This window comes from Leptonotus elevatus, chromosome 17 (genome assembly GCF_054856555.1).
Source record: "Leptonotus elevatus isolate MCC_2025b chromosome 17, RoL_Lele_1.0, whole genome shotgun sequence".
Taxonomy (NCBI): Eukaryota; Metazoa; Chordata; class Actinopteri; order Syngnathiformes; family Syngnathidae; genus Leptonotus; species Leptonotus elevatus.
In genome coordinates this window covers 3,072,525-3,096,448 of record NC_141255.1, presented here as the reverse complement: position 1 = coordinate 3,096,448, position 23,924 = coordinate 3,072,525, and the positions used below count along the sequence as shown (strand labels likewise).

Here is a 23,924-nt window from a genome sequence, read left to right as displayed (position 1 = left end):
GTGCGTGCGTGCGTGCGTGCGTGTGTGGAATGGGATTCAATGCACACGCGCACTCGATCGAGCATGTAATTACATCTGCAACGCAAGAAGGAATGAATAAACAAAAGTAATAGCAGCGTCATTTCAAGCATACACAGCTGCAATGACCTGCATAAAATACATTACAACTTTTATGCAATTAATATTTCTTTCACGAATTAAGTATTACTACATTAATATAATTATGTAGAATATCATAGCAATACAATAGCAGATTTAGAATAGTTTTTTTTATTTACCCGAGGTTTTGTTTTAAGAAAACTACGTTACCCATAACTCTGTAGTAAAGACACTTGATTCTGATTGGCTGACGCCACCATGTGAAACGCGGACGCCCGCGAAACTCGTCTTCTCAGTTAAGCTAACTTGTTTGTAACTTAAAGTTTATTACTCAACTTGTTATAAGTTTGCGATATGTCGACGCCACTACCATATTGTTAAAACTATTTGCGTTATCAGCCGTCGTTTTACTTAATCTTTTGACACTACTTCCGGTAGAATTTAAAGCCCTTCGTTGACAGTTATGCTAGCTGAGCTAAGCTAACCGATAAACTGTGGAGAGAAAAATGTCGTCGTCGTCGTTGCTTCAACAGCACCTGCATCCAGACGACAAAGATGAGAGGCTGCGGAAGGTGGCCGAGCAGCTGCCGTGTCGGGAGCTCCAAACCGGGATGCTGCTGTCACTCATGGGAGAAGTAAGAGGTCACTCACATGGCATATGCCAAGCGATACAAACATATAGTTTCATTTTGACGTTTAAATTTTTTTTTTTAAGTTTATTAGTTTATAGAGAAGGAGTTTTATTTTATCCCCTTCAAAATAAATACATTTAAAATCAACCCTGAAAGCTTATGTGTGAAATTCATTGACAAAGATGAAAATAAACGACATTTTCGTTATCATTAGTTTTACTTTCTCATTTTGATTTCGTTTCATTAGTGAAAATGTTTTTGTCAATTTTACTTTGAGCTGTTTTGTTAGTTTTAATCATTCTTGGTGAGTGAATTGGCAACACATCATCAGTAAAAATCAGAGTTGGCAAAAATATTCAAGTACAAAAGTACTTTAGGCTGGCACAAGACAAAGGTAATATCAATGGTATTAAATTGTCATTTGGTGCCATATTTGTCTCAACAGCCTCAGCAGTACAGCTTGCCTTGCATCTTCATCTACGGGGATCGGGCCTCAGGGAAAAGTCACGTGGTGAACATTCTACTGAAGGAACTGGAGGTTAGCATGTTTGTATACTGTATATGCAGCAATTGTTTACAAGCTGTATGGTCCTCCTTGCAGCTACCTAACGCCACCATCAGCTGCGCCGAGTGCATCTCCGCTGCCCTGCTCTTCGAACAAGTCCTGCTGACCTTCTTCGGTGGAGACGCAGCAGCCGCTCTCCCCCGCAGCCCGTCGCTGTCCGATTTCGTCCGCATCTACAGGCAACATCGCTCACGGGATGCTGCTGAGCAGACGCATTACATCGTGAGGACACGGAATAAGCATTACTGCATCAAATTCAATCTTTGTTTTGGCTTCAGTGTGCGTTTGTGGTCTTCAGGTGCTGGAAAAAGCTGAGTTGCTGCGAGACATGGATTCTAATCTGCTCTCGGTTCTTGTGCGTCTTCAGGAGCTGGTGAGCATTTAGTCAAGCAGCAACTTCGTACCTCAAAATCACTTTTCACATGTGGCAGATTTCACAGGCCGCACAGTAATTCAGTGTCAAATATAGACTATAATGTTTTATTAATTGATGAGGGTGTCAATAGTTTTGGTTTATTTTTTCTCTCCAATGTGTCTATTTTTTCCTTTTTTTTTCCTTTCCTGCTTCATATGTTGTTATATATTTTTGTATTTTTAGTCTTATGTCTATTATTTTTGTTATAATATGTGTGTGTGTTTTTTGGGCATAATATTTATTCTTAGTTTGCTGTATTTGTACAATTTCAAAAATATTTGTATTTTAAAAGTTACATTTTTGCCCTAATGATTTTACAATTTGTTGTAATATTTTCTATTTGTCATATTTGTCTAATATTAGTTTAAAATGGAAAAATAAATTGTCAAAGATTTGTGTATTTTTATTCTAATATTTTTCATTTATGGGACTCTAAGTCCCTCCCGGATGCCTGAATTTCTCACCCTATCTCTAAGGGAGAGTTACTGCCATAACCGTTTTTCATTATTATATTTTGGTTTTGTTGTAATATATATTTTTTTAATACTATTTGTTTCTCATGGTTTTAGTTTCATATTTGTGTATAACAACTTCCTGCATGCACCTCCTGTAGGTGGAGGACAATGTGACAGTCCTCCTGCTTAGCGAGATCGTGTGGGAGACTTTCCGGCCAAACACGGGCTGCTTGGAGCCTCTGCCACTTCACTTCCCCGACTACACCAAAGGTACATTTTTTTTACCCTCCGTCACCCATCTTCATGTGAGATGCTCATTTGCACTGAAGATGTGCGCATCGGCTAGTTCCACCTATTTTATTTTATTATCTTAATAGCTGAGCTGCACCAGATCTTGTCCCGAGACAGACACCCATCCTATTCCGCCGACTTCTACGCCTCCTACATTCACATCCTGCTGGGCGTCTTCTATGCCGTCTGCCGGGACCTCAGAGAGCTGCGCCACCTGGTGGGTTGCACCTCGATCGTCACCTTCCCCGTTGTATGTTTTCCCCTCATGTGTGCTGATTTTTCGCTTTAGGCTGCACTCAACTTTACAAAATTCTGCGAGCCTGTAACTGAAGGGAAAGGTAAGATGCTGAAAATAGCAAACTAGATAACAATAGTAAACGTGTGTGTCTGTCACGTGTTTTTATATGTTGTTTGGTCACCAGCCAAAGAGAGCGACACACACAAGCTGTGGCGGAACATTGAGCCCCACCTGAAGAAGGCCATGCAAACGGTTTACCTGAGGGAGGTATCCAGGTGAGTGGAGCCTTGCAAGCCTCTCTTCCTCAAATGTTTTCCCTCATGTGTATATCTGTGTGTCTGTTAGCCTTGAATGGGAGAAGATGCAGCAAGTGGAGACAGAAGCAGGTGCTTTAAGAGGTCAGTTCAAAGGACTGCAGTGAGTTATTTGATACAAATTAGATTTTGCTTTACTAAACATAATACTGTGCATTATACATGCTGGTATTATTTTTGTTCTCTTGGGGTCATCATCCTGACATTCTTTAATAGTATTTTTGAATTTGAGTGTGTATGGCTTTAAAAGGCGGGGCCTGGCCTGGTGAGTGACATGGGTGTCTCGAATGAGAATGTAGCGTTAACTGTTGTGAGATCAGCTTGGTGGCTAGCTATTAAGTATAAATATATATACATATATTTGACTTTTTCATTTTTTTGTTTCAGTTGTAGTTGATCCATTACCAATGTGCATTTTCTTCCATTTCCATTTGCAGAATTGTCTCATTACTTGCACATTTTTGCCCTCCTGTCAGGTTTGTCGGCTCACACCCATGTGGAGCTGCCGTTTTACTCCAAGTTCCTGTTGATCGCTGCCTACCTGGCATCCTACAACCCCGCCCGCACCGACAAGCGCTTCTTTGTCAAGGTGAGACGCTAATTTAAATCATGTTAAATCCTGGAGAAAAATATAAAATTATTTCTCCGAAACACAAGTATAATATAAAAAAAAAAATGATGACATAAGTTTTAAATTTACTAAATTATCATAAAATAAAACATAAATTGACCCCCAAAAATATTTTTGATTCAATTAATTAATTAATTAAAATGAGACATTCTGAGAAAATATATATTTAAAATATACATATTAAATTATTATTTAAAATATTAAGAGTTTTCTGAAAAATAAGTATAACCAAAAATGAGAAGCGGTTATAAAAAGCAATACAAAACAACAAATAGTAATAAAAGATTTTTCTTTTTTAATGCATTTCTTATGATGTCTTTTTTTCCTTCCCAACAGCATCACGGCAAAATAAAAAAGACCAACTTCCTGAAGAAGAATGAGAAGGTGAGCATGCAAATAGGGGTGGGCGATATGGGCGAGGAAAAAAAACTCTCTTTCTTCATAAATTTTTAACGATAATTATTCTACAAAAAATGTAAATCTGCGCTCGCTTCACCGAACAATTGGACTGGCAGCGTTTTCTTAACAACAGCTCTATATTTATTTATTTGTTTGTTTATTTAAATTTGTATTGCTTCATACGTCTTCTGCAAAGCTTTACACAATGATATTCTACGGCAATGTTTAACAGTGAAGAAACTCAAAATTATATCCAGGCTATATAAAGTGTTTTCATAGATTTTTGTGAATATTTATATAATTTAAATGTCACGTATTAGTCCATAAAGACGGATATCACAAATTTCGAGCTGCAGTAATTACTAGTCTGCCTACCACTGTCACCTGTACGAGAGCTCTCAGAATGAGAAATGGTGTTTAAATGGATTTCTGGTGAATATGTTTGATAATAATGTCTGACAATAATTGTATCCAGTTTCTACAGAATGCGAGATATTTAATCGATCACAATGTATATCGCCCACCACATTTTCTCCTTACATGTGCGACTGTGCGTGTTATGAAATATCACATAAACATCGTCATTTATGTATGTCTCCAAAGACGAGCAACCACCTGCTGGGACCCAAACCTTTCCCTCTGGACCGCCTGTTGGCCATCTTTTACAGCGTGGTGGACAGCAGGGTGGCGCCCACCGCCAGCATCTTCTCTCAGGTGGGCACGGCTGGCCTCACCTGACTGGTATCCACGGCGACTGCCTCCCGTCATCATTCAGCCTTGCTCTGTGTGCCGTTCAGATCTCCTCGCTGGTCACCTTGCAGCTGTTGACGCAGGTCAGCCATGTGGACCAGCTGGACGCCCCCAAGTACAAATGCGCCGTCTCACAGGACTTCATCTGTGCTATTTCCAGGTATGTGTGCGTGTGTGTGCTGTTTCTATGCATTAGCACACACACACGCACACTGTGTTTTTTTTTCTTCCCAGGACGGTGAACTTTGACATCATCAAGTATTTGTATGACTTCTTATGAGACACTTTCTCTCTACATGGACACAATCATTCAATCGCCTTGTGGTCATTATAAAATAAATTACTTTCACAGAAGTGTTACCTCTCGTCGGACTAAGCATCAAACAATGAAAATTACACATTCATTTTTAAGACAACCACATAGCTTTGCCTTATGACAATTTTGCTTAATGCTAACAAGCAATGCAAAACGCCAAAGGTGTGCTAGTGGTTAGCATTGGTGCTGTTAGAGTAACCCTTTTAGCAAAGTGTCTTTGAACATAAGACAACACAGCAACACAACACAGGTGTATATTTTTATTTATCACTTACAAAAGAGTAATATTACTGCATCTTACTGAGGATGTGTGATTGTGTCCATTTATGTCTATTATACTGCCCCCAGGTGGCTAAGTTGCGCACACCAGGAGGCGCCACACAATGTCCATTGAAGTGAAGCAAAAATTGTGGCAAAACAGACTTAATTCTTTACGTTCAATTATGTCATTACTGTATTCTTTAAAAATAAATTCATGATGATAATAATTAATGGAAGCGCACTTAAAATTGCACTATGCAGGTGAATTATATTATTTATTTTTTCCTCCACTGGAAATCACACAAAAATGTACGGCAAATCTATTTATGTAAGTAAAAAAAACAAAAACAAGCATTTACATACCTTGTAAGGTAACTCTAGATAGAATACTTGTCTATATTTTTAATAACTTCAAAATGAACTATAACTTTACAAATCACGGGCGAGCAAGTGATTTTAATGTACAAACGAGCAAACCAAAAGGCACTAGTCAATCGCAGCTCATCTAATTGATCCATTTCTACTTTGAGTAACAGGCAGCAGCAGCTCATGTAATATTATAGTGTATATAAAAAGAAAAAGTACAAATATTACAAATATATTAACAGAAATGCCTGTTGACTGTATCCACCGAATCCCTCAATTCTGACTGGATTCAATTTAAATGCATCTGGCAGACGTAAGGTACAATTATAATGAATACACTTATTTTTGTAGTCTTGTGATAATCTCTGTCGCTCATTTAAAGCATATTTCCATGACGTGGGCATATGCCGTCATATATTCTACACAAATGTACTTTGCTAAACGCTGTGCCGCCTACTGTGGATCATGGCGACGATGTGCGTCAGGTCCAGACTCTTCATCATCACCTCCATGAAGTCGTCATCGGAGCGAGCACCCGCCACAAACTCCTCCAGCGACAGCTCGCCTGTCAGTACGGGACACAACATTTGGTACACCTGAGCACTATAGTATCTTTTATTGTATTAGCCAATGGCGCCAGTGAGTCCGTTTTTATCTCATCAAATACGCTCACAATACAAAAAGATAAGCTAAAAATAAATAGAAATAAATGCTCACATTTATTGAAAGATCTAAATAAATAATGGGTGGGGGAGAAATACTGTACAGAAAATAAATCAAGTTTCAAATGGGTTGAGGTAGAAGATACACTTAAGTAAAAATAATAAAAATAAAAAAGGGAACTAAAAAGTTTGGTTGAATGAAATAATGACAATTAAAAATACAAATACAAATGTTTTTAAGTTGCACCAAAAAATAAAAAATTCAAGGGAGGAAAAAAGTATACCATAATTAATATTTTAATATCTGATGAAAAAAACATGAAGAAAAATAAATATATATTTTGAATATTTGTAATATTTATTTACTACATTAAAAATGACAAGAAAAAATAAAAACGGAGAAAAAAACAGCTTGGCATACATGCAAGTCAAATCTTTTACTAATGAATAAGACAAAAAAATTGCTAATACAAAATAACATTAACACACTTGACCAAAAAATCCTGTAAATAACACTATTTATTGAAATATTAAAATGTCTAGATGAATAATTTCGTGCCCTCACCGTCGCCGTTGATGTCAATCCTGTCGAAGACGCTGTTGGTGAAGTCCTCAGCCGTCACTTCCTGGTTGTCGTTTCCTGTAATGGCGCGAATGGCCTGAGGGGACAACAACATTATCAATTGCTTCCATCTCCCTTATCAATATTCTTATTCTTATTATTCCAGCAAGTCAATTCTTCTCCTCTTCGATTCCAACCTTGATGATGTTGAGCAGCTCGTATCGGTCGATGCAGCCGTTGCCGTCCACGTCATAGAGCTTGAAGTACCAGCGGAGTTTGTGCTCCATCTTGCCACGCATCACCAGGCTGAGCGCCGCCACGTACTCCATGAAGTCGATGTAACCGTCCTAAGGGAAGGGAAAAATTCACCTATTTGCATTTTGTGTTCTCTTTCTGACGCCACAAGATGGCTCCAAACACGTCTAAATCGTTCACACGCACTGCTAATGCATTCGCCCGCGATCCAATCATTTGGTGTTTGCGGTTCCCAAAATTCCAAATCCTAATTGGCCAATTATTCAGTCAGAAGTGTGTCAGGGAATGCGTCATCTCACTATCAGATAATCTCAAGGGTGAAGATTAACATTGACACCCCCCCCAATGCCAGATGATGACCTAGTCTCAGGAATTGTCCCTCTTGGGAAAGGTCATCGCATCGGGGTTTTAATGAGGCGCCCTTCAAAGTACTGATGAGGAGTGATTATTGTGCGAGCTGCTTTTGTGAGGGCTGTGTCTAATATTTTGGCAAAGGGGCTGGCAAAATATTAGAAACTGCTCTTGGCATATCACAACATTCTAAACACAGAAAATGGTATTGCATTCCTAATGTTGAAGAAAATTTGAAAATAACTAATTAAAAACAATTATAGCGAAATAGTGAAGTAAAAGCAGTTGCAAAGTTTTTCAGAAAAATAAATACTTAAAAAAATGTCATGTAGAAATGATTTTCATTCATACAGTAAAATAAGTTTAGAAAATAGCAAAGTAAAAATTGTTAATAAAATTAATGCTAATTTAGAATGAGAAAAATAAAGGTAAAGGAAATTTATAAATAATAACTAAAAACAGTTGCTCAAAAATGCCAATTGATTAGAATTAAATATATATTGTTTTTAATAATAAAAACCCATAATGAATACAAATATTGGTCATTTTCACCATACATGCAATTAAGTATTTCAGATTTTAAAAAAAATCAGATTGACTTAATGTATAAACTCAGCACATTTTCTTCCATTGCCAATTGTAAATAAATAAAAAAGAAATGCAACAGATAAAATAATTGATAACAATAAAAGAAAAATGTAAATGATCATTCAGTTTACGTTCTAAAATGAACATTTGTGGCCCCGTTATTTCTAACAAGATTTAGGTTAATTGAACTAAACCTAACTAAATCAATGTGTTATCCAGAAACAATTATACAAGATCGTGTTGTTTTAAAACATAATATGGCAAGTGGGCAAGAAACAGCGGCAGAGAAGTTTTGATGGGGGTGACCATCGCTCATGTCATTATATACTATCATCCATTTAGAGGACCTCGTACAAACATGAAACTAGTACCTTGTTCATGTCGAAAGTGCGGAACATCTGCTCGATGTAAGCGTTGGCCTCCGAGTCGAGGCCGCGCAGGCCGAAGAACTGCTTGAACTCGTGCAGGGTGAGCTGACCCGACGGGCACTCTGTCATGAACTTCTTGTACCACAGGTGCATCTCCACCGCCTGCAGGTCATCCACCGTGCTGCCTGTCGAGTTGCCCATGACCACCGCGCGTTTGCCCGACTGGTCTACTGTGAACGGCGCCTCACAGTCACACAATAGCGGGCGAACAAGGGCACAAGCCACTGGGATGCCTTTTGTAGGCCACTTTGTGATGCCCTTCTCGGTTCCTAATCCCTGGCTGTAATCCAATCTAACGCTTTAAGAAGTCCCATTAAAACAGGCGCTTCCTTGCCAGGTATGCTGACACGACACAAAACACTGGCACGTTCATCGGTCACGCGGAGGTGCGAGACCGCTCGGCGTGGACAGAAAATTATAATCCACTCCAAAATGTTGACAGTGCCTTCATTCTTTTAATGCAATAACTGAGCACAAAGAAATAAAGTCAGTTTAAATGTAAAATAATAATAATTCCTTGTCCCTTTGCGTTTATTTCTGCATAATGCTAATCTAAAAGACAAAAACATTTATGTATAATAAATCTGATTGTTTCTTTTTTGTAATACAGATTAACTCATTCACTGCCAATGACTGCTATAAACGTCAAAAATTCATTTTAACTATTTATTAGTTTAATGTTTTTTTCCCACTTTTGTTAATAATTGTATGAAACCTATAATTTTTTTTATTGTATATTTAGAACAGATATGAAATTTGTGATTAATCGCGAGTTAACTAGTGAAGTCATGCGATTAATTACGCTAAAAAACTTTAATCGCCATTCCGCCCCCCGAATTTTTAATAATCCTTTCTTTTTTTTATTCATTCTCTGCCATTGACTGCTATAAACGTCAAAAATTCATTTGAACTATTTCTATTAGTTTAACATTTTCCCCCCACTTTTGTTAACAAGAGTATGAAAACCTAGAATTTTTTTATTGTACATTTAGAACAGATGTACAATTTTTGATTAATCGCGAGTTAACTAGCTAAGTCATGCGATTAATTACAATTACAAAAATGTAATCGCCTCTTGCCTTTAATTTGTAATAATAATGAATTTATGGCAGTAAATGAGTTAATGTAATGCTTTTCTGTTTAAAAAAAAATACATGGGAAGAGTACTTCAAGGACAAATTAGTCCACTTCTATGAAATGTGCTACCTAAATAAAGTTGCCTTGCCTTTGAATAAATGATCACATAATAAATCACATTTACAACATTGAGGAGATAATATCACAAATGGATAATTTTTCACTTTTTCAAAACCCCAGAAACTTAGTATGTGCCTGTACAGGTACATACTAAGTAAATTACGAAGTTGCCATGACCACATGCCCCCTAGTGGCAATTTACTCAATGCTGTGTGCAAGTGCTATGCACTAAAAGTCCAATATTTCACACAACTTAATGTGAATGGTTTTACACAAAATTAATCAGTTCATGTTTTTGTTGTAGTGCCATGGCATCATGCTTAGCAAAGGCATTGTCTCTGAAGTAAAATCAATTTAAATCCATGTACAAATGTAACATGCTTGGGGTAAAAGAGCCCATAAAACTCTACCATAAGGCCTCAAATTCATAGGATAAAACGTGTCGAGTACGCAGTGTGGTGGTCAGTCCACGCCAGTCCTCCACCTTAGGGCACGTCGCAGGTGCGCGTACACGCCGTCGAAGGCGGATAGCGTGCGGCGCGTGAGGTGCGTGGTCCAACTCCCAGCGTCCGCCATCCACTGCACAAAGCGACCTACAAAGGCCACGAAGACCGCCACGTAGTTGGCCAGCAACGCCAGGCTCCGACCCAGCTGCCTGCCACGGCTGACGATCAGCTTTACTGCCTGGTTGTGTCTTGGCATTATTGCATTGTTATTATTTTTCACCTAAAAAAAAAAAGAAAAAAATTGTTTGGAATCATGGGGGATTTGTAGTGGACTATATAGTCCACTATGTAAAAATAACTATATGGTGATGAGGGGATGATTTGTTTTCGATAATTCTATTTAGCAAACGATACAAAACATTGTTGGCCTGTTGAATAGCATAGGTGTCGTGAGCAACAGATGTAGCCAGATATAACAATTTTCACAGCCATATTTACTTTATCCTCTGCAAAGAGCGACCGTGGTTTACAGAGATTTGACTGGTTGTGTAACCTTATTATACTGCCCCCGTGTGGCCAAGACCCACACACCAGAAGGTGCAGTACAATGTCCAGCGCACTCTATTAATTTTAAAGGGGGGATATGTTTTGAGATAGTCAATTACATAATTTTGTTTAATTTATTTTTGGTGTGACTTATCTTTACGTTTATAAAGACGATCCCTTGCATTGTAATTGACACACGGTTTCTTACCGTGTCGTCCAATCAGCGGCGAGCAAGTTTTGTTTCCGGGAGAGTTTGGTGATGTGGCTCTGTTTGGAAATCCATCCAAGGAGATATAGCCGATAAAGACAGCGCTAAAGATCCACCGGGAAGCACTCATACAGGTGAGTCAAAGGTCCTTCTGCTGTCAAACTTCACTGCTTAGCAGGCTCCATAACAAGCTGTCACACACGACGGACTTTAACCCTAACCGGAGAGGATTTGAAGGCTCGCTTCTAATTTGCGAGCGTTAGCTAGCTAAGTAGCATCGACGCGAAAACTGTAGTAAACAAAAGATTCCCAGACGACTCCCTACAAGTTAACCCCGCTTGTAACATCCTGACATGTCCACCGCTCTATCTGGGCGTCAGCCTCCAGCTATTCGATTTAATTTCGAAATAGCTCTCATGAATCTTCGCTGTGGAAGAACGCGGTGACGCAGACGCAGTGAATAGTTGACGATGGGCTCGGGAAAAGTCGGTGGTTTTCGTGACGACTCGGAAGTTAGGGATCGCAGTCAATGTGGGCAGGATAAATGAAAGTTAGACCGAGCCCTAGTACAAATATATTTAAAGTAATTTTGGATCCAGCTCTTGTACTGCATTCTTTATAAATCATTTTAAAGGCGAATAAATCTGTGTTTTAGTTTGCATAAACTTAACTGTGTACTAAGCATAAGTCACATATTTACATTTTGCCTCCCCATCCTTTGTGCAGTGCCATCCTGATGTTAAGTCGCCTGGCTACAGCCCTCCAGGAGCTCTCTGGAGAGGAGGGTCAAGATGGAGAGTCACAGGTGCAATTTAGAAAAAGACATGTTCGAATCAAACTATCGCTCTGAGGACACGTTAGCTAAATGTTTGTTTGTTTTCCTAGGAGGGTGAACTCACACCTCAGCTTCCTGCCAATGCAGACCAAGCTCTGGCAGAGTCTGAATCCCCCGAGGAGACCAAGGAGCGTCTGGCCCACCTGGAGCAGCTGGTGGTGCAACTGAAGGAGCTCATCCGTGACAAGGACACTCAGCTGGCTGGCAAAGATGCACTTCTCAAGGTCGGATAACATAAATAGCAGCAAATGTTGAAAAAGATCATAAGGCATGCATGAAAGTTTGGTTTTTCCTTTTCGCAGAATGAAAGGGAGACAAGTGAGGCTCGCTTTAGTAAGCTCAAACTGCAGGCCAAAGCCAAGATAACTTCTCTCAGCAAGCAAATTGATGATTTGAAGGGGCAAGAAGGAGCAATTGTAAGCCTGAATCAAATACATCTCAATTGTTTAAATCGAACATAATAAATTTTTTCGTTGACAGCAGAGCCCCGACAGCTCGTTTTCAAGAGATGTGGCTGTGGAGGGCGACCTGCAAGAGCTCAGTAGTGAGCTGCAAACACGACTCCAGGCCGCTGAGAAGCTGCTGGAGGAGAAGGATGCCGCCCACGCCGAGCAGTTAAGGCACCTTCAGGCAGTGGTGCGAGACAAGGATGTGCGCTTTCAGGAGCAGATTCAAAAACATGAAGAGGAGCTGCTGAGGACCACGGCACAATCGCCTAACAACGGCGAGCTGCAGCAGGTGCGAGATCTTGCACGCAACAATGAAGCCGTGTAATCAATTGTGCTAATTTTCAGCTGCGGTGTTTGTAGGCCCTCCATGCGTCCCAGCGGCGGTGCGAGGAGCTTGAAGAAGCTTTGAAATCCCGCTCACAAGTGCTGGAAATGCTGCAGCAGGAAGTCACCAGTGCTGATCAACAAAAACAGGTGCAGATTCTTCAATCCACTTGAACCTATCCTGGAAGTCTCTTGAATCAAGATGATCCCTGAAATTTTCTGTCTAGATCCTGACTGCTCAGTTCCGGCAAATGGAGGGGGAGCTGGCCGAAGCCGTCAAACAACGACAGGAGTGGGCCCAGCGGTCCAGCGAAGCTGATGCGGCCCTCCAGGAAGCGCTGGAGCGAGCAAAAGAGGAAGCAGCGAAATACGAGAGCGAGCTATCCTCGCTGAGCCAGGCGGCTATCGACAGCCTGGAGAAGGAGAGGATAGAAGTTGCCCGGATGGAAAAAGAAATGGCTTTGCTAATGGACAGTGTCCAAGTGTGCCGTGAAGCGTCAGAGAAAGACAAGTTAGAAATATCTCGCCTTGAAAATTGCCGTGAAGCGTCAGAGAAAGACAAGTTAGAAATATCTCGCCTTGAAAATGAGCTCACGTCCGCCAGAGAAGCCGAGTCAAAAGTACTCCAGGCCAGCCAGAGTAGCCTGGAGGAGACAAAATCACAAATAGTCAAGCTTGAGCAAGATTTAGCTTCTCTTCAAGAGGGACAGGACGAGGCCTGGAAGAAGAGCGAGGTCTTGGCTGAGATTTGGAGACATTTGCGGGCTCCCACCTCCCGAGATGTACAGCCATCGGAGGACATTACGGTCCCAGATGATCTTTCTCTTGTTCTGCAGGCTGTGCTTTCCCTTGAGACACAAGTGACTAAGCTGAAAGTTGATCACAGCGACAGTGAGGAACGTTGCGTTCAAGTCGCTCACACTATGGAGGCTCTTCAAGGTGAGTAAGAAGATTGCCTTTTCTTTTTTTTTTTTGTCTTAAAATAACACTGGTTTCTTCCCAGAACAACTGGACAGAAGTACCAGTGAGAAGGAGGACGCCATCGCCAGGGTTCAGCAGCTGGAGCAGCAGCAGATCGGGCCGGTGAGCGCTCCTAATAAGAAGGTCTTATCTGCAAAGCCAGACAAGTTGTGGCAGAAACGAGGTCATAGTCGTGTCGTGAGCCTTCTAATCTCTTTTGCACTGTTCCACTGTTGTGACTGACACTCTAATCTGACCTTCAGATCACTGCACTGATGTTGATGCTTCTGATTAGACAGCCAGACCAACTACCTAAATTGTTTTCTTCTTCTTCTTGGTTAGACTTCCGAAAGGGATTCAGAGGAGCCACAAGCAGATGTGCCCTCTGAGGCTGACAGAGGTATAAAAGTTTTTGCTTTAAAGGGGACCCAGCCCCCCCCCCCCCCCAAACATTTCTTGACAATATGTTCTATGCGGCCGCACTTTTCTAAATATGATATTCCTCTTAATATTGTGTTGGTGGAATATGAGTTAATCAGTAAAAGTTTTATCAATATCAGAAGGCGGCCATTTTGCCACTTGCTGTCGAGTAAAAATGACATCACAGTTGCTCAGGGTTAGGGTTAAAAATGTTAAAAAAATGTTTAAGGTTGACTTCCCATTTAAATCAAGGACTTCACTTTTTTTCTATTTGGATCTTTGTTGGTTTTCATAGCGACCGTCCTGGCACTGGAGCAACAGCTGTCGGAAAAGGATAATGAGCTTAGCGTCTTGCGAGAACGTCTGCGAATGGCTGAAGAGCAGAGCACAAGTGATGTTGCATCTCCTCACATTGTTGATGAACCTACAGACCAGATTGAAACCGGTGACACTGGAGATAATTCTGCAACGCCTCCTGACTGCCTGGAGGACACCCGAGAAGAGGAGACCACCTTGGTGGCTGAGGGCACATCTGTCCTCTCCGTTACTGCAGACAACGAGAGCAGCCCAGAGCTCATTGAACATCAGGAATCCCCCGAAGAGTCCAAAGGGACTTCTTCCGATGAGATGGTCACCAGCACTGATTCTGAGGTGGCTCACAGCAGCTGGACTCTTCTCGAAGCCGTGAATCAGGATGGACGTCAGGAATGGCCATCAGTCGTGCAGGACTTAAGCCAGCTGCAGACATGGGAGACTACGAGCATGGAGCAGGAAACCTCCACAACTTCCGTGACGTCTTCCTCTGTCGTGATCCGAGAGACTGTTGAGGTTCACGTCACTCAGGATGGTGCCTCCTCTGAAAATGTTCCCACGGGCCTTTTTGCTCAGGCCTTGGCGAAGGAGCTCCAGAAAAGGTACAGTGAGCTTCTGGCTGAGCTACAAACACTCAGAGAGGCGGCTGCAGAGTCACAGGAGAAGATCAAGAGTCTGGATGAAGAAACACAAAGGCTTACTACTGAGAAGGAAGAGGCGCTGTCTCGGGCCAGTGACTTTGAAGAAGGGCTGGAATCTTCCAGAGAGGGACTACAAAATCTTTCCCAGCAGAGCAGCTGTGTGGCAGAGAAGCACAGTGCTGAAATGCGCCTTTTGGAAGAGCAAATTGACATTCTGTCCAGTGACAGCAAAGGCAAGGAGCAAAAGATCGAGACTCTCCAGGCTGATTTGGAATTGGCTCGCCAAGCCCTTTCGGAGCAGGAGAGCCAGGTTTTGTTGTTGAGCGCACAGTTAGGGGATAGAAAGCTCCTTTCCTCTCAGATGGAGATGAAGCTTCAAGATATGGAGAGCAGCATGTTGGAACAATCGCAGATGTCAGTTCGTGACAGTGAGTCTTTGTGCAAGAAAGACTCTGAGATCTGTGAGCTGCAGGTCCGCCTCAGCCAGAAAGAGCAACAGATGACAGAGCTCGATGAAAGCATGTCTGCAAAACTCAGTCAGGTAGAAGAGAAGCGCGCCTTGGCCGACGGTGAAGTCAACAAGCTGAAGGAGCAGCTGGTAGAGCTTCAGCAGTTACGAGAAGAGACTTCTTCTCCGGAGATGGATGAAGAACTTGTGAGTTTACGCAGGTCCAAAAAGGAGGTTGAAACCCAGCTGACAAACACAAGAAAGAAGTTGCAGGTTGTTCTCGTGCAACGGAAAGAGCTCACGAAGAAGGTTGCCGGTCTGGAGATGGAGGCGAAGAACAATGCAGAAAAAGAAGAAACGGTGGCACCTGAAACATGTCCTGAGGTTGAAAAATGTTCAACTGACGAGATGGAGGCCAAACTGGCGGACTTGGAGCAAACAGTGAAGTCTAAAGACGAAGCAATTGAGAACCTTCAGTGCAAGATTGGCCAGCAGGAGCAACTTCTGTCCGAAACACTTAACAGAGAGCTGAACAAGGACACCGAAACCCAACAGGCCGAGACTGACTCCGATAACACCTTGTTACGATCCCAAGTGGCCTCCCTGGAAACAGAGTGTGAAACCCTGCAAAAGAGAGTCCTAGAGGCTCAAGAATCTCGCAAGGAGAGCATCCGCAAAGCTAAGGAGAAAGACAGGCACCATCGGGATCAGCTGAAGCAGCAGAAGGAGGAATACAGCGAGCTCATGGAACGTTTTGAGCTGCAGAGTGGTGAGCGTGAGGTTCTTCTCACTAAAGTTAGACAACTAGAAGATAAAATGAGCCCTCGTGGTGAGGAGAGCAAGGACCCGATGGCGAAGATCGAGAAGACCTCAGCTAACGATTGGGTTCAAGAAGACTGGGTGGATTTTGCAGCATCTGAGACTGATTCAGAGCAAAACAAATCAGGTATTCAGGGACAGCAACTTTCCGAGCAGTCTGCACAAGTCTCGGCTCAAATGGAGGAACCCTTGAAAGCGCTCAAGGAAGACATCCAGGCTATGCGGACAGCAAACTTGGAGCTTGAGCGCAAGCTTCAGGAAGCTCAGACCAGCCTGTCCCAGAAAGAAACCGAACTGCAGGACGTGAGCAAGGAGCTGCAAGCGCTACGAGAAAATGAAAGACAGATTGAAGCCATCTCCAATGAAATTAAAGATCTGAGAGAAAAGTACAGGCAAGCTGAGTCTTGTGCCGAGGCGTTGAAGGCAGAAATGGAAGCTGCAACCACAACAGCATCTTCTCAATCCACCAGCTCCATTGCTGCTCTTCAAGTTGAAGTGGAGGATTTCAAACAGTTTCTGAACAATAAGAATCACGAGATCACCGAGCTAAGCCAGCAGCTCTGTGAGCAAAATACCCTCATACTGTCAATGCAGGACACGGTGGGCCACAAAGATCAACTGATAGCCTCCTTAGAGGAGGAACTCAAGATGGAAAAAGAGAACAGCAAGAAGTTGGAGGTTGAGGTTCCGCAAAAGCAGGACGACGAGGACAGCGAAGCCAAACTCCAGCAGCTTCAGCGCAAGCTTCAGGCGGCCCTCATCTCTCGCAAGGAAATTCTGAAGGAGAACAAGACCCAGAAGGAACAGCTGACTTTGAGTGAGAACCTCATAGGTGAACTGCAGCAGAAGATTAAGGTGGCGCAAGATGAGCTGGAGAAGCTCAGAGCAGAACGCACCAGGCTAATAGACGAGGTGGACCGCATGTTGCTAGAAAACCAAAGCTTGAGCTCATCCTGTGAGAGTCTCAAGCTGGCAATGGACGCCATAGCGAGTGAGAAAGATGCCTGTAAAAGAGAGGGCGAGTGGGCCAAAGAGGAGGCGTCTAAGATGTGTATGGAATGGGAGGAGAAGGTCAACGGCATGAAGGACGAGTACGAAACCCTGCTACGCTCCTACGAAAACGTGAGCGATGAAGCGGAGCGGGTCAGGCGAGTCCTGGAGGCTGCCAGGCAGGAGAGGCAGGAGCTCGCCGCTAAGGTGAAGTCTAACGAGGCCTCGAGGCAGGAAGCGGAAATGCAGACGGAGGAAGCACGGAAAGAAGTGGAGGTGGTCAAAGACAAAATGAGGAAGTTTGTCAAAGCCAAGCAGCAAAAGATCCTGGAGTTGGAGGAGGAGACGGAAAGACTTCGCGAGGAGCAGGAGAACGCACCAACAAAATCACAAGACGAAGCTCAAACCACTGAGCTGAACGGACTTCGGGAGGAACTTCAGACTTTGAAAGTCAAGCTTGACACCACTGTGGCAGAAAGAGATGCTTTAACACAGCAGCTCAAGGAACGATTTGACCAAGAGGAAAGACAAGATCACACTGCTCCCCTCGTAGGAGATGTTCAGCCGTCAGATCCAGTCGTGACAGAGACAGAAATGGTTGAGGCCGAAAAAACTCCAAAGAAGAATCCAGATGACCACATAAGTTCAACATCTGCTCAAGTTGTTGGATCGGAACCTACAAGGGAACACGCTTTATTAGAGGACAAAATAAAGGAGATGGAGGAAGCTCTTAGTTCAGAGAGGGAACGCTGGCAGGAGAAGGAGGCCAAACTGAAGGCTGGACTAGCGTCTCTTGAACGAGATCTCCAGGAGAGCAACGAAAATGCAAGCCTGATGGCCTCTCTGGAAGAGCGTCTGAAGGAGAGCAAAGAGCGAGAAAAGTGTCTGATCGAGGAGGGCTCCAAACGGGAGGTCCAGTTCAAGGAACTCCTTAAAAACCTGGAAAGTGAGAAGGACAACTTAGAGGAGCGTCTGATGAACCAGCTGGCCCAACTCAACGGCAGCATTGCCGGCTACCAGCAAGACGCGGCCGACCACCACGAGAAACTTACCGAACTTAAACGGGAGGTGGACAGCCTCAAGAGGGAGCGGGGCGACCTTGAAGCCGAGGCCCGGGCCCAGACAGACAGGGCGGCCCGGCTTGAAGAGGACATGAGGCAAGCCCAGAGGCAGCGGGCGGAAGCCGAAGCAGAAACTGGGAAGCACCGAGAGTTGGAGCATCAGCTGAGGTCTGCTCAGAGGGTCAGAGAAGGCAGCCAAAGCCGAGCGCGTCAGCTGGAGGAACTCCTGAGGGAGAAGCAGCTGGAGGTCCGTCAGCTCCAGAAGGACAGCATCCAGTACCAAGAGAGAATCAGCGAGCTGGGAGTGGAAGTGAAGGCCCTGCAGCTGGGCCACAATGAGCTCACCAAGAATCTTGAGCGGTCCGAAGGAGAGACTTCCAAAAATCTGGAAGAGCTGAAGAGCACTGAAGCAGAATTTGCAAGCTGCAAATCCAACTTCAGTCAAGCCAAGGAGCAGTTAAACCAGGTCATACTTGAAAAAACAACTTTGGAAAAGAACGCCCATCAGAAGGAAGCTCTTTGGAAAGCCGAAGCAGAGCAAACGCTGGACTCTGTCCGGTTCAGATTGGGAGCTGAACTGAAGGAGACGGAGCTGAGACTGGAAGAGGCTTTCAATGAACGGGACAAAGAAGAAGAAGCCACGCTGGAGGCCAGAGAGGCTGCAGAGGCGGCCGAGAGACGAGCGCATGAGATGCAGGCCCGCCTCGATGAGTCTCTCGCCCGGCTCGCTGCCTTCTCGCGCTGCATGTCGTCGCTGCAGGACGACCGAGACCGAGTTCTGGACGAGGCCCGGCAATGGGAGACGCGCTTTAACGACACTCTGCTTGGCAAGGAGGCTGACATTCGCGACAGGGAAACCAGGGCCAAGGAGCTGGCGGAGAACCTTCAGAAAGAAACCGCTCTCAAAGAAGAACTCCAGCTCACACTGGACAGGTAGGTCATAAATCTGTTTTTCGGAGTTCACACGTGTGCTTCAAATCCGTGAATTTTACATTGCAGGTTAGAAAAATCCGACAAAGAACAGCAGCTGGAATTGGATGAGGCAAAGAAGAAATTAAGTGAGAGCCAAGCTGAGGTTGAGAGGGAGCACGACGAGCTCCTGCGAACGACAGCAGAATTGCAGTCGGCGCAAAGCGAAGTGCGGCTGCTCAAGGGCGAGGTGGAAAGCCACAACCAGAGGGCCGATGCTCTGGAGGAGGCTGTGGCTCGGCTGCAGGAGGACGTCGGCAGGGCCCAGGTGGAGCTGCGGCAGAGGGAGGCAGACGATCGGCGCCTGTGCCTGACCTTGGAGCAGCTGGAGGCGGACCTGCACACCTCCAAGGCGTTGACGGAGAACTTGCAGGTGGCGTTGCACGAGAAGGAGAAGAGAGAAGTGGAAATGCTGGATGAGAAGGAGCAAGCTGTTGCTCAGGTAAGAACAGCAAAAGATCTCATTGTCACGCTTGGAGACGAGTGCGTTTGTTCTCACAGGCTGCAGAGGAGGCGCGCAAGGAGGCAGACGGCAGGGCACGCCAAGCCGAGGAGGAACTGGAGCGCAGACGAGGGGAACTCCGAGACGTTGAGGAGAAACTGCGACAGGCTGAGGAGGGGAGTGAGAGCCGGCGAGCCAAACTGGACTCCTTCACAAAGGCCATGGGCTCTTTGCAGGACGACCGCGACCGAGTGCTCAACATGTACAAGCAGCTGGAGGAGAAGCACCTCCAGGTCATGGTGGACAAAGATGCTGTGATCCAGGAGGCGGCGAGCGAGAGCAACAGTCTCAAGGAGGAGCTGCGCTCTCTGCTGGTCCAGAGGGACGACCTGTACGCCGAGAAGGCCAAACTATCCGCCGAGCTCCACGGCTACCGAGACGAACTCAAGCAGGTTCTCAGCATGAAGGACTCTCAGCACAAGCAGCTTCTCGCTGCCCAGCGGGATCGTATCGCCTCCTTGGAGAAGGAGCGCGACGACTTGGAAAGCGCACTGAAGAACGCCGGGGAGTCGGAAGCGCTCAAAGTGGAGCGGGTGACGCCGCTGCGAGCCGCCAACGCTCCTGGAGCTGAAGTAGAGAAGTTAAGAGAGCAGCTGGAGGCCGCCCACGGGCAAGTGCAAGCTCTGGAGGAGAACCTTCTCGAGGAGAAGGAGACGCATGAAAGGGAGACCAAAGAGCTCTCAGAGCTGCGCTGGGAGGGAGGCCTGATGCGCACAGAGTCCGAGAGCGCTCAGGAGAGGGTCGCCGAGCTGGCGAGAGATCTTCTGGACGTCGAACAGAAACTGCTGGTGGAGAAGGAGCTGGCGGCGCAGCTGAGGGCGGAGAACCAGTCGTTCGGCAAGGCTATGGCCTCCCTTCAGGACAGCAAGGACCAGGCGGAACACAAAGCCCGCCAGCTCACCCTCAAGCTGGACGAGGCCACCAAAGTCGGAAGCCCCTCTACGGGTTCCGCCGGAGAAGTGTGGAGCCTGAAGAACGCCCTGCAAGCTCTGCAGAACGACCGCGAGAGACTGGTGAGTCACGCCTTCCTCGAGTGGCGCTTAAAGATATTTCTTTGGATAATTCTGGCCTTTCCTGACAGCTGGAGCAGCTTCACGCACAGACGATGGAGCTGAAGACCAACAAGTCAGAGCTTGCTCGTCTGGGAGCGGGCGAGCTGATCAAGGTCAGCCAAGAGCTCTTTGAGGAGAAGAACAAGAACGCACACCTGGCCGGCGTCGTCATGGAGATGGAGAACATGGCGGCGAGTGTCAAGGAGGAAATAGAGGCACTCAGGTGAGACCTGCAAACATCATATCCTATCTGTATGTTGGCGGTGATGAGCGCATTGTTTTTCCCTCCAGACTGGAACGCGTGGACTGGATGAGCCAAGCCGAGCAGCTGAAGCAGCAGACGCTCAGCGCGTTGTCCGAGCGCGACCAGCAGCTGAGGCAGCTCACCGCCATGTTGGAGGAGGCCCGCGCGCACACGTCCAAACGCCAGAAGGAACACTACCACAGAGAGGTCAACAAAGATTATAATAATAATAATTATTATTATTATTACTATTTAGGGCTGTCAAAGTTAAAGCGTTAACTAATTAATTAATCACAAAAAAATATTGCATTAATGCCGATTAATCACACTATTAATTTTGACCACAGATCATCCTTTAGCTAGATAGCGTATGGTTACGTTAAAGGTAAAACCGGTTGCGTTTGAGCAATAAACATAATTACATACATTAAAATAAAGCATTTAATAAATGTTTGCATATGACATTCAGAATATTTGTTCATGTCAAACTATCAGGGTCTTTTTTTTTTTCCATTTTTTTATTTTATTTTATTAATTGATCTGAAAAAGAGGAGGATGAGCGTGTGGAGTGGGTCAAATTTTTTTGAAGATGTTCTCATAATATTAAATGTTGAAATAATTGACACATAAGAGGTGCTCTTTAAATTTGGCAGTCAAATTTTTTATTTATTTAAAAAGCCTTTTAATTAAGCGATTAATCGTGATTAATCAAAATTCTAAGATGTGATTAATCTGATTTTTAAAAAAAATCTATTATTATTATTATTGTTTGAATAAACCAAATGTGAATATACTTTTTTGTTTTCCCTGACTGAAATATACAAATTAGGAGTGTCAGGCGATATATATACGTCAAAGATCCATTTCAACTGGGTTAGGAGTGAAAGAGTTAAGTCATTATTGACAGTAGCCTACAGTAATAGTATTGTTTATTCTAACAAAATGTATATAAATATTTTGTATATTTCATTATTTCTTCCTGCTAAATTTTGAGGGAAAAAATATTTTGTTGTTCTAAGCCACAATAACGATTTTAGTGTAGAATTATTAAATTCTTCTCATACTTCTGTCAGACCTCAGAGCAGGAAGTGGACAGTGCTCCCGGCGCTCCTCAGGAGAGGAGCAACCTGCAGGAGGTGCACGCCTCGCATCTGCAGCGCAGGTACCGCATGGGTCCAGAGAAGACATTTTGTTTCACAGCATGTAGTTTGGGAATCACCGGCCTGTAATGGCATCTTTTTTGGATGTGCTCCTTCAGACTCGATGAAGAGACGCAGCAGAGGCTGGCGGCTGAGGAGCAACTCATGGAAGCGCAGGATCGACTCAGGCGGTATAAGAGGCAAAATGGAGGACGGGAGAATTTGCGTAATGTCCGCTTATCTTTTTCGTTGAATACTCCTTCACAGCCAAACCAAATGGGAGGATCAGTCGGAGACGGCGGTTTTCATCGAGCCTCCCGGAGGCAGCGTCACACGCGTGAGTCTCCACCTGAGTTGAGTCATGTGACTCTAGCACCTCGTCTGTGTAATCCCCTCTTTCTCCCCCTCCCGCAGACTCGTCGAGGCACCACCCCGGGCTTGTTGCGGGCGCTACGCTCGGGCACGTGCTGGCGGCGCCGCACGCCGCTTCTGGTGGCCGTCTACCTGCTCAGCGTGCACGTGCTGCTGCTGCTGTGCGTGGGCGGCTTCCTGTGACGTCGATAAAGGGTTCCCGCACACAAACACTGCACTTTACGTACAATTAAACACACACTCGCCATTTTATTAGGAACCCCGACCCTGAATCATCTTAACAACCCTGCAATAACTACGCCGTCCGTATGTGGTGTATGCTGGGTGTGCCTAATAAATTGGCCAGGGGGTGAGGACATTTTGAGGGAGCTGCTGTTAGTTTTTAACACTTTAATGGAGAGGACATGAAGGGAAAATGTTATACGTCGAAATGCAAATAATTGTATCCATATTTATATATCCAAAGTGGGTTCTGAGGTTCATGTTGTGCAGTTTCCGCACGTTATCTGTTGCGATCACAAAAACTGAGCGTGGTGCAATTACCAATAATTCATTTTCTGTTCACTGAAGTTGATAATGGATTCCAAAGGAGATGCGCTGCGAGCAGTAGCCATCTCATAGCCAGAGGTGGGCATTCCGACAGTCGCAAGCTACATCGAAATTGTTCAACTCAATCACTGTTCAATTCTCTAATAAACACACGAGAATTCAATTAAAGAATAGTTATGTAGCTGGACAATTTTGATGTTGTTATTAGTGACAAATCTTCAGACAAGTAACACAAAAATAACTGGACAGCCTAACAGCCACAGGTGGAATCGGTAGCCATCTGGAAGCCAGTTGAACCATAAACGCCGATTAGTACTAAGGTTCGGTTTGAAATGATGATGGACTGACAATGAAGGGCGGGGCCGGCAAAATTTACTGACACGCCCACCTCTGCTCATTCCATCAGAAGATGCATTACTGTGATTGACCCTAATTAATTTTTTTGTTGAAAAGGTTCAGTCTTCTTTCTTTCCTACTTACATCATTCCATTTGAAGATGTACACTGTATGTAACATTTTCTAAGGGCTGCAGGGAAAAATGTGTTTCTTTTCTTCACGACAAAAATAACCTGTTTGCAAAGGCGGTGTAAGTTAGGTATCTTTGTTTTAGCTGACATATTCAGAGGTTTTGAATAAAAGGATATTTTCAGTGGGAACTGAAGTCTCTGGTTTACTGTAGACTCAATACGGTGATATCTTTATTGCACCTCAACTGAAATACAAAAAAAACATGATTTGTTTTACTTGATAACATTATCATGGAGTTTGATATTCTGCCCTCAAGTGTTCATTCTCGGTACGACAATAATATAATAAAATTGAGAAGTGGCCTGATTGATCGTAACGGCATCTGCTGCGATTCA

General features: G+C 44.2%; 3 protein-coding genes across 4 annotated transcripts; 2 read left to right on the top strand and 1 right to left on the bottom strand.

Annotated features, from left to right (window-relative positions):
• The first annotated feature begins 90 nt into the window (after positions 1-90).
• orc5 (origin recognition complex, subunit 5) lies at positions 91-5,384 on the top strand. Its single transcript, XM_086058831.1, has 14 exons — positions 91-734; positions 1,177-1,269; positions 1,333-1,518; positions 1,595-1,669; positions 2,325-2,436; positions 2,544-2,674; positions 2,747-2,795; positions 2,880-2,970; positions 3,041-3,093; positions 3,486-3,598; positions 3,977-4,024; positions 4,643-4,753; positions 4,837-4,949; positions 5,024-5,384. Exons 1-14 carry the CDS (start codon positions 606-608, stop codon positions 5,067-5,069), a joined length of 1,350 nt encoding a protein of 449 aa, XP_085914957.1. The 5' UTR covers positions 91-605; the 3' UTR covers positions 5,070-5,384.
• Positions 5,352-8,823, bottom strand: guca1aa (guanylate cyclase activator 1Aa). The gene is made up of 4 exons (XM_086058833.1): positions 8,522-8,823; positions 7,154-7,303; positions 6,960-7,053; positions 5,352-6,297 (listed from the first exon to the last, which is right to left on the bottom strand). Exons 1-4 carry the CDS (start codon positions 8,717-8,719, stop codon positions 6,170-6,172), a joined length of 570 nt encoding a protein of 189 aa, XP_085914959.1. The 5' UTR covers positions 8,720-8,823; the 3' UTR covers positions 5,352-6,169.
• A 1,683-nt stretch (positions 8,824-10,506) lies between these two features.
• golgb1 (golgin B1) lies at positions 10,507-23,717 on the top strand. 2 transcript variants are annotated; one of them, XM_086058824.1, is made up of 18 exons: positions 10,507-11,109; positions 11,702-11,780; positions 11,861-12,034; positions 12,113-12,226; positions 12,291-12,548; positions 12,620-12,733; positions 12,811-13,522; positions 13,587-13,666; positions 13,886-13,943; positions 14,259-19,167; positions 19,234-19,645; positions 19,705-20,718; positions 20,787-20,980; positions 21,049-21,208; positions 22,075-22,163; positions 22,260-22,331; positions 22,408-22,477; positions 22,555-23,717. In XM_086058824.1, the coding sequence occupies exons 2-18, from the start codon at positions 11,712-11,714 to the stop codon at positions 22,693-22,695; spliced, it is 8,640 nt and encodes a 2,879-aa protein (XP_085914950.1). In that variant the 5' UTR covers positions 10,507-11,109; positions 11,702-11,711; the 3' UTR covers positions 22,696-23,717. The 2 variants fall into 2 exon arrangements, with proteins under 2 accessions (XP_085914950.1, XP_085914951.1); XM_086058825.1 differs by having other exon boundaries at positions 10,508-11,109; positions 12,294-12,548.
• Positions 23,718-23,924: the final 207 nt, after the last annotated feature.

What these genes read in the sequence shown, in the direction of transcription:
- orc5 (XM_086058831.1), top strand. Translation starts at nt 606, where the DNA reads ATGTCGTCGTCGTCGTTGCTTCAACAGCACCTGCATCCAGACGACAAA. An exon ending in TGCTGTCACTCATGGGAGAA is followed by an intron (nt 735 to 1,176) that starts GTAAGAGGTCAC and finishes TTGTCTCAACAG; the next exon opens with CCTCAGCAGTACAGCTTGCC. An exon ending in TACCTGAGGGAGGTATCCAG is followed by an intron (nt 2,971 to 3,040) that starts GTGAGTGGAGCC and finishes TGTGTCTGTTAG; the next exon opens with CCTTGAATGGGAGAAGATGC.
- guca1aa (XM_086058833.1), bottom strand. Translation starts at nt 8,719, where the DNA reads ATGGGCAACTCGACAGGCAGCACGGTGGATGACCTGCAGGCGGTGGAG. An exon ending in GCACTTTCGACATGAACAAG is followed by an intron (nt 7,304 to 8,521) that starts GTACTAGTTTCA and finishes CCCTTCCCTTAG; the next exon opens with GACGGTTACATCGACTTCAT. An exon ending in GATTGACATCAACGGCGACG is followed by an intron (nt 6,298 to 6,959) that starts GTGAGGGCACGA and finishes CCGTACTGACAG; the next exon opens with GCGAGCTGTCGCTGGAGGAG.
- golgb1 (XM_086058824.1), top strand. Translation starts at nt 11,712, where the DNA reads ATGTTAAGTCGCCTGGCTACAGCCCTCCAGGAGCTCTCTGGAGAGGAG. An exon ending in GCCCTCTGAGGCTGACAGAG is followed by an intron (nt 13,944 to 14,258) that starts GTATAAAAGTTT and finishes TGGTTTTCATAG; the next exon opens with CGACCGTCCTGGCACTGGAG. An exon ending in GAGGAAATAGAGGCACTCAG is followed by an intron (nt 20,981 to 21,048) that starts GTGAGACCTGCA and finishes TTTTCCCTCCAG; the next exon opens with ACTGGAACGCGTGGACTGGA.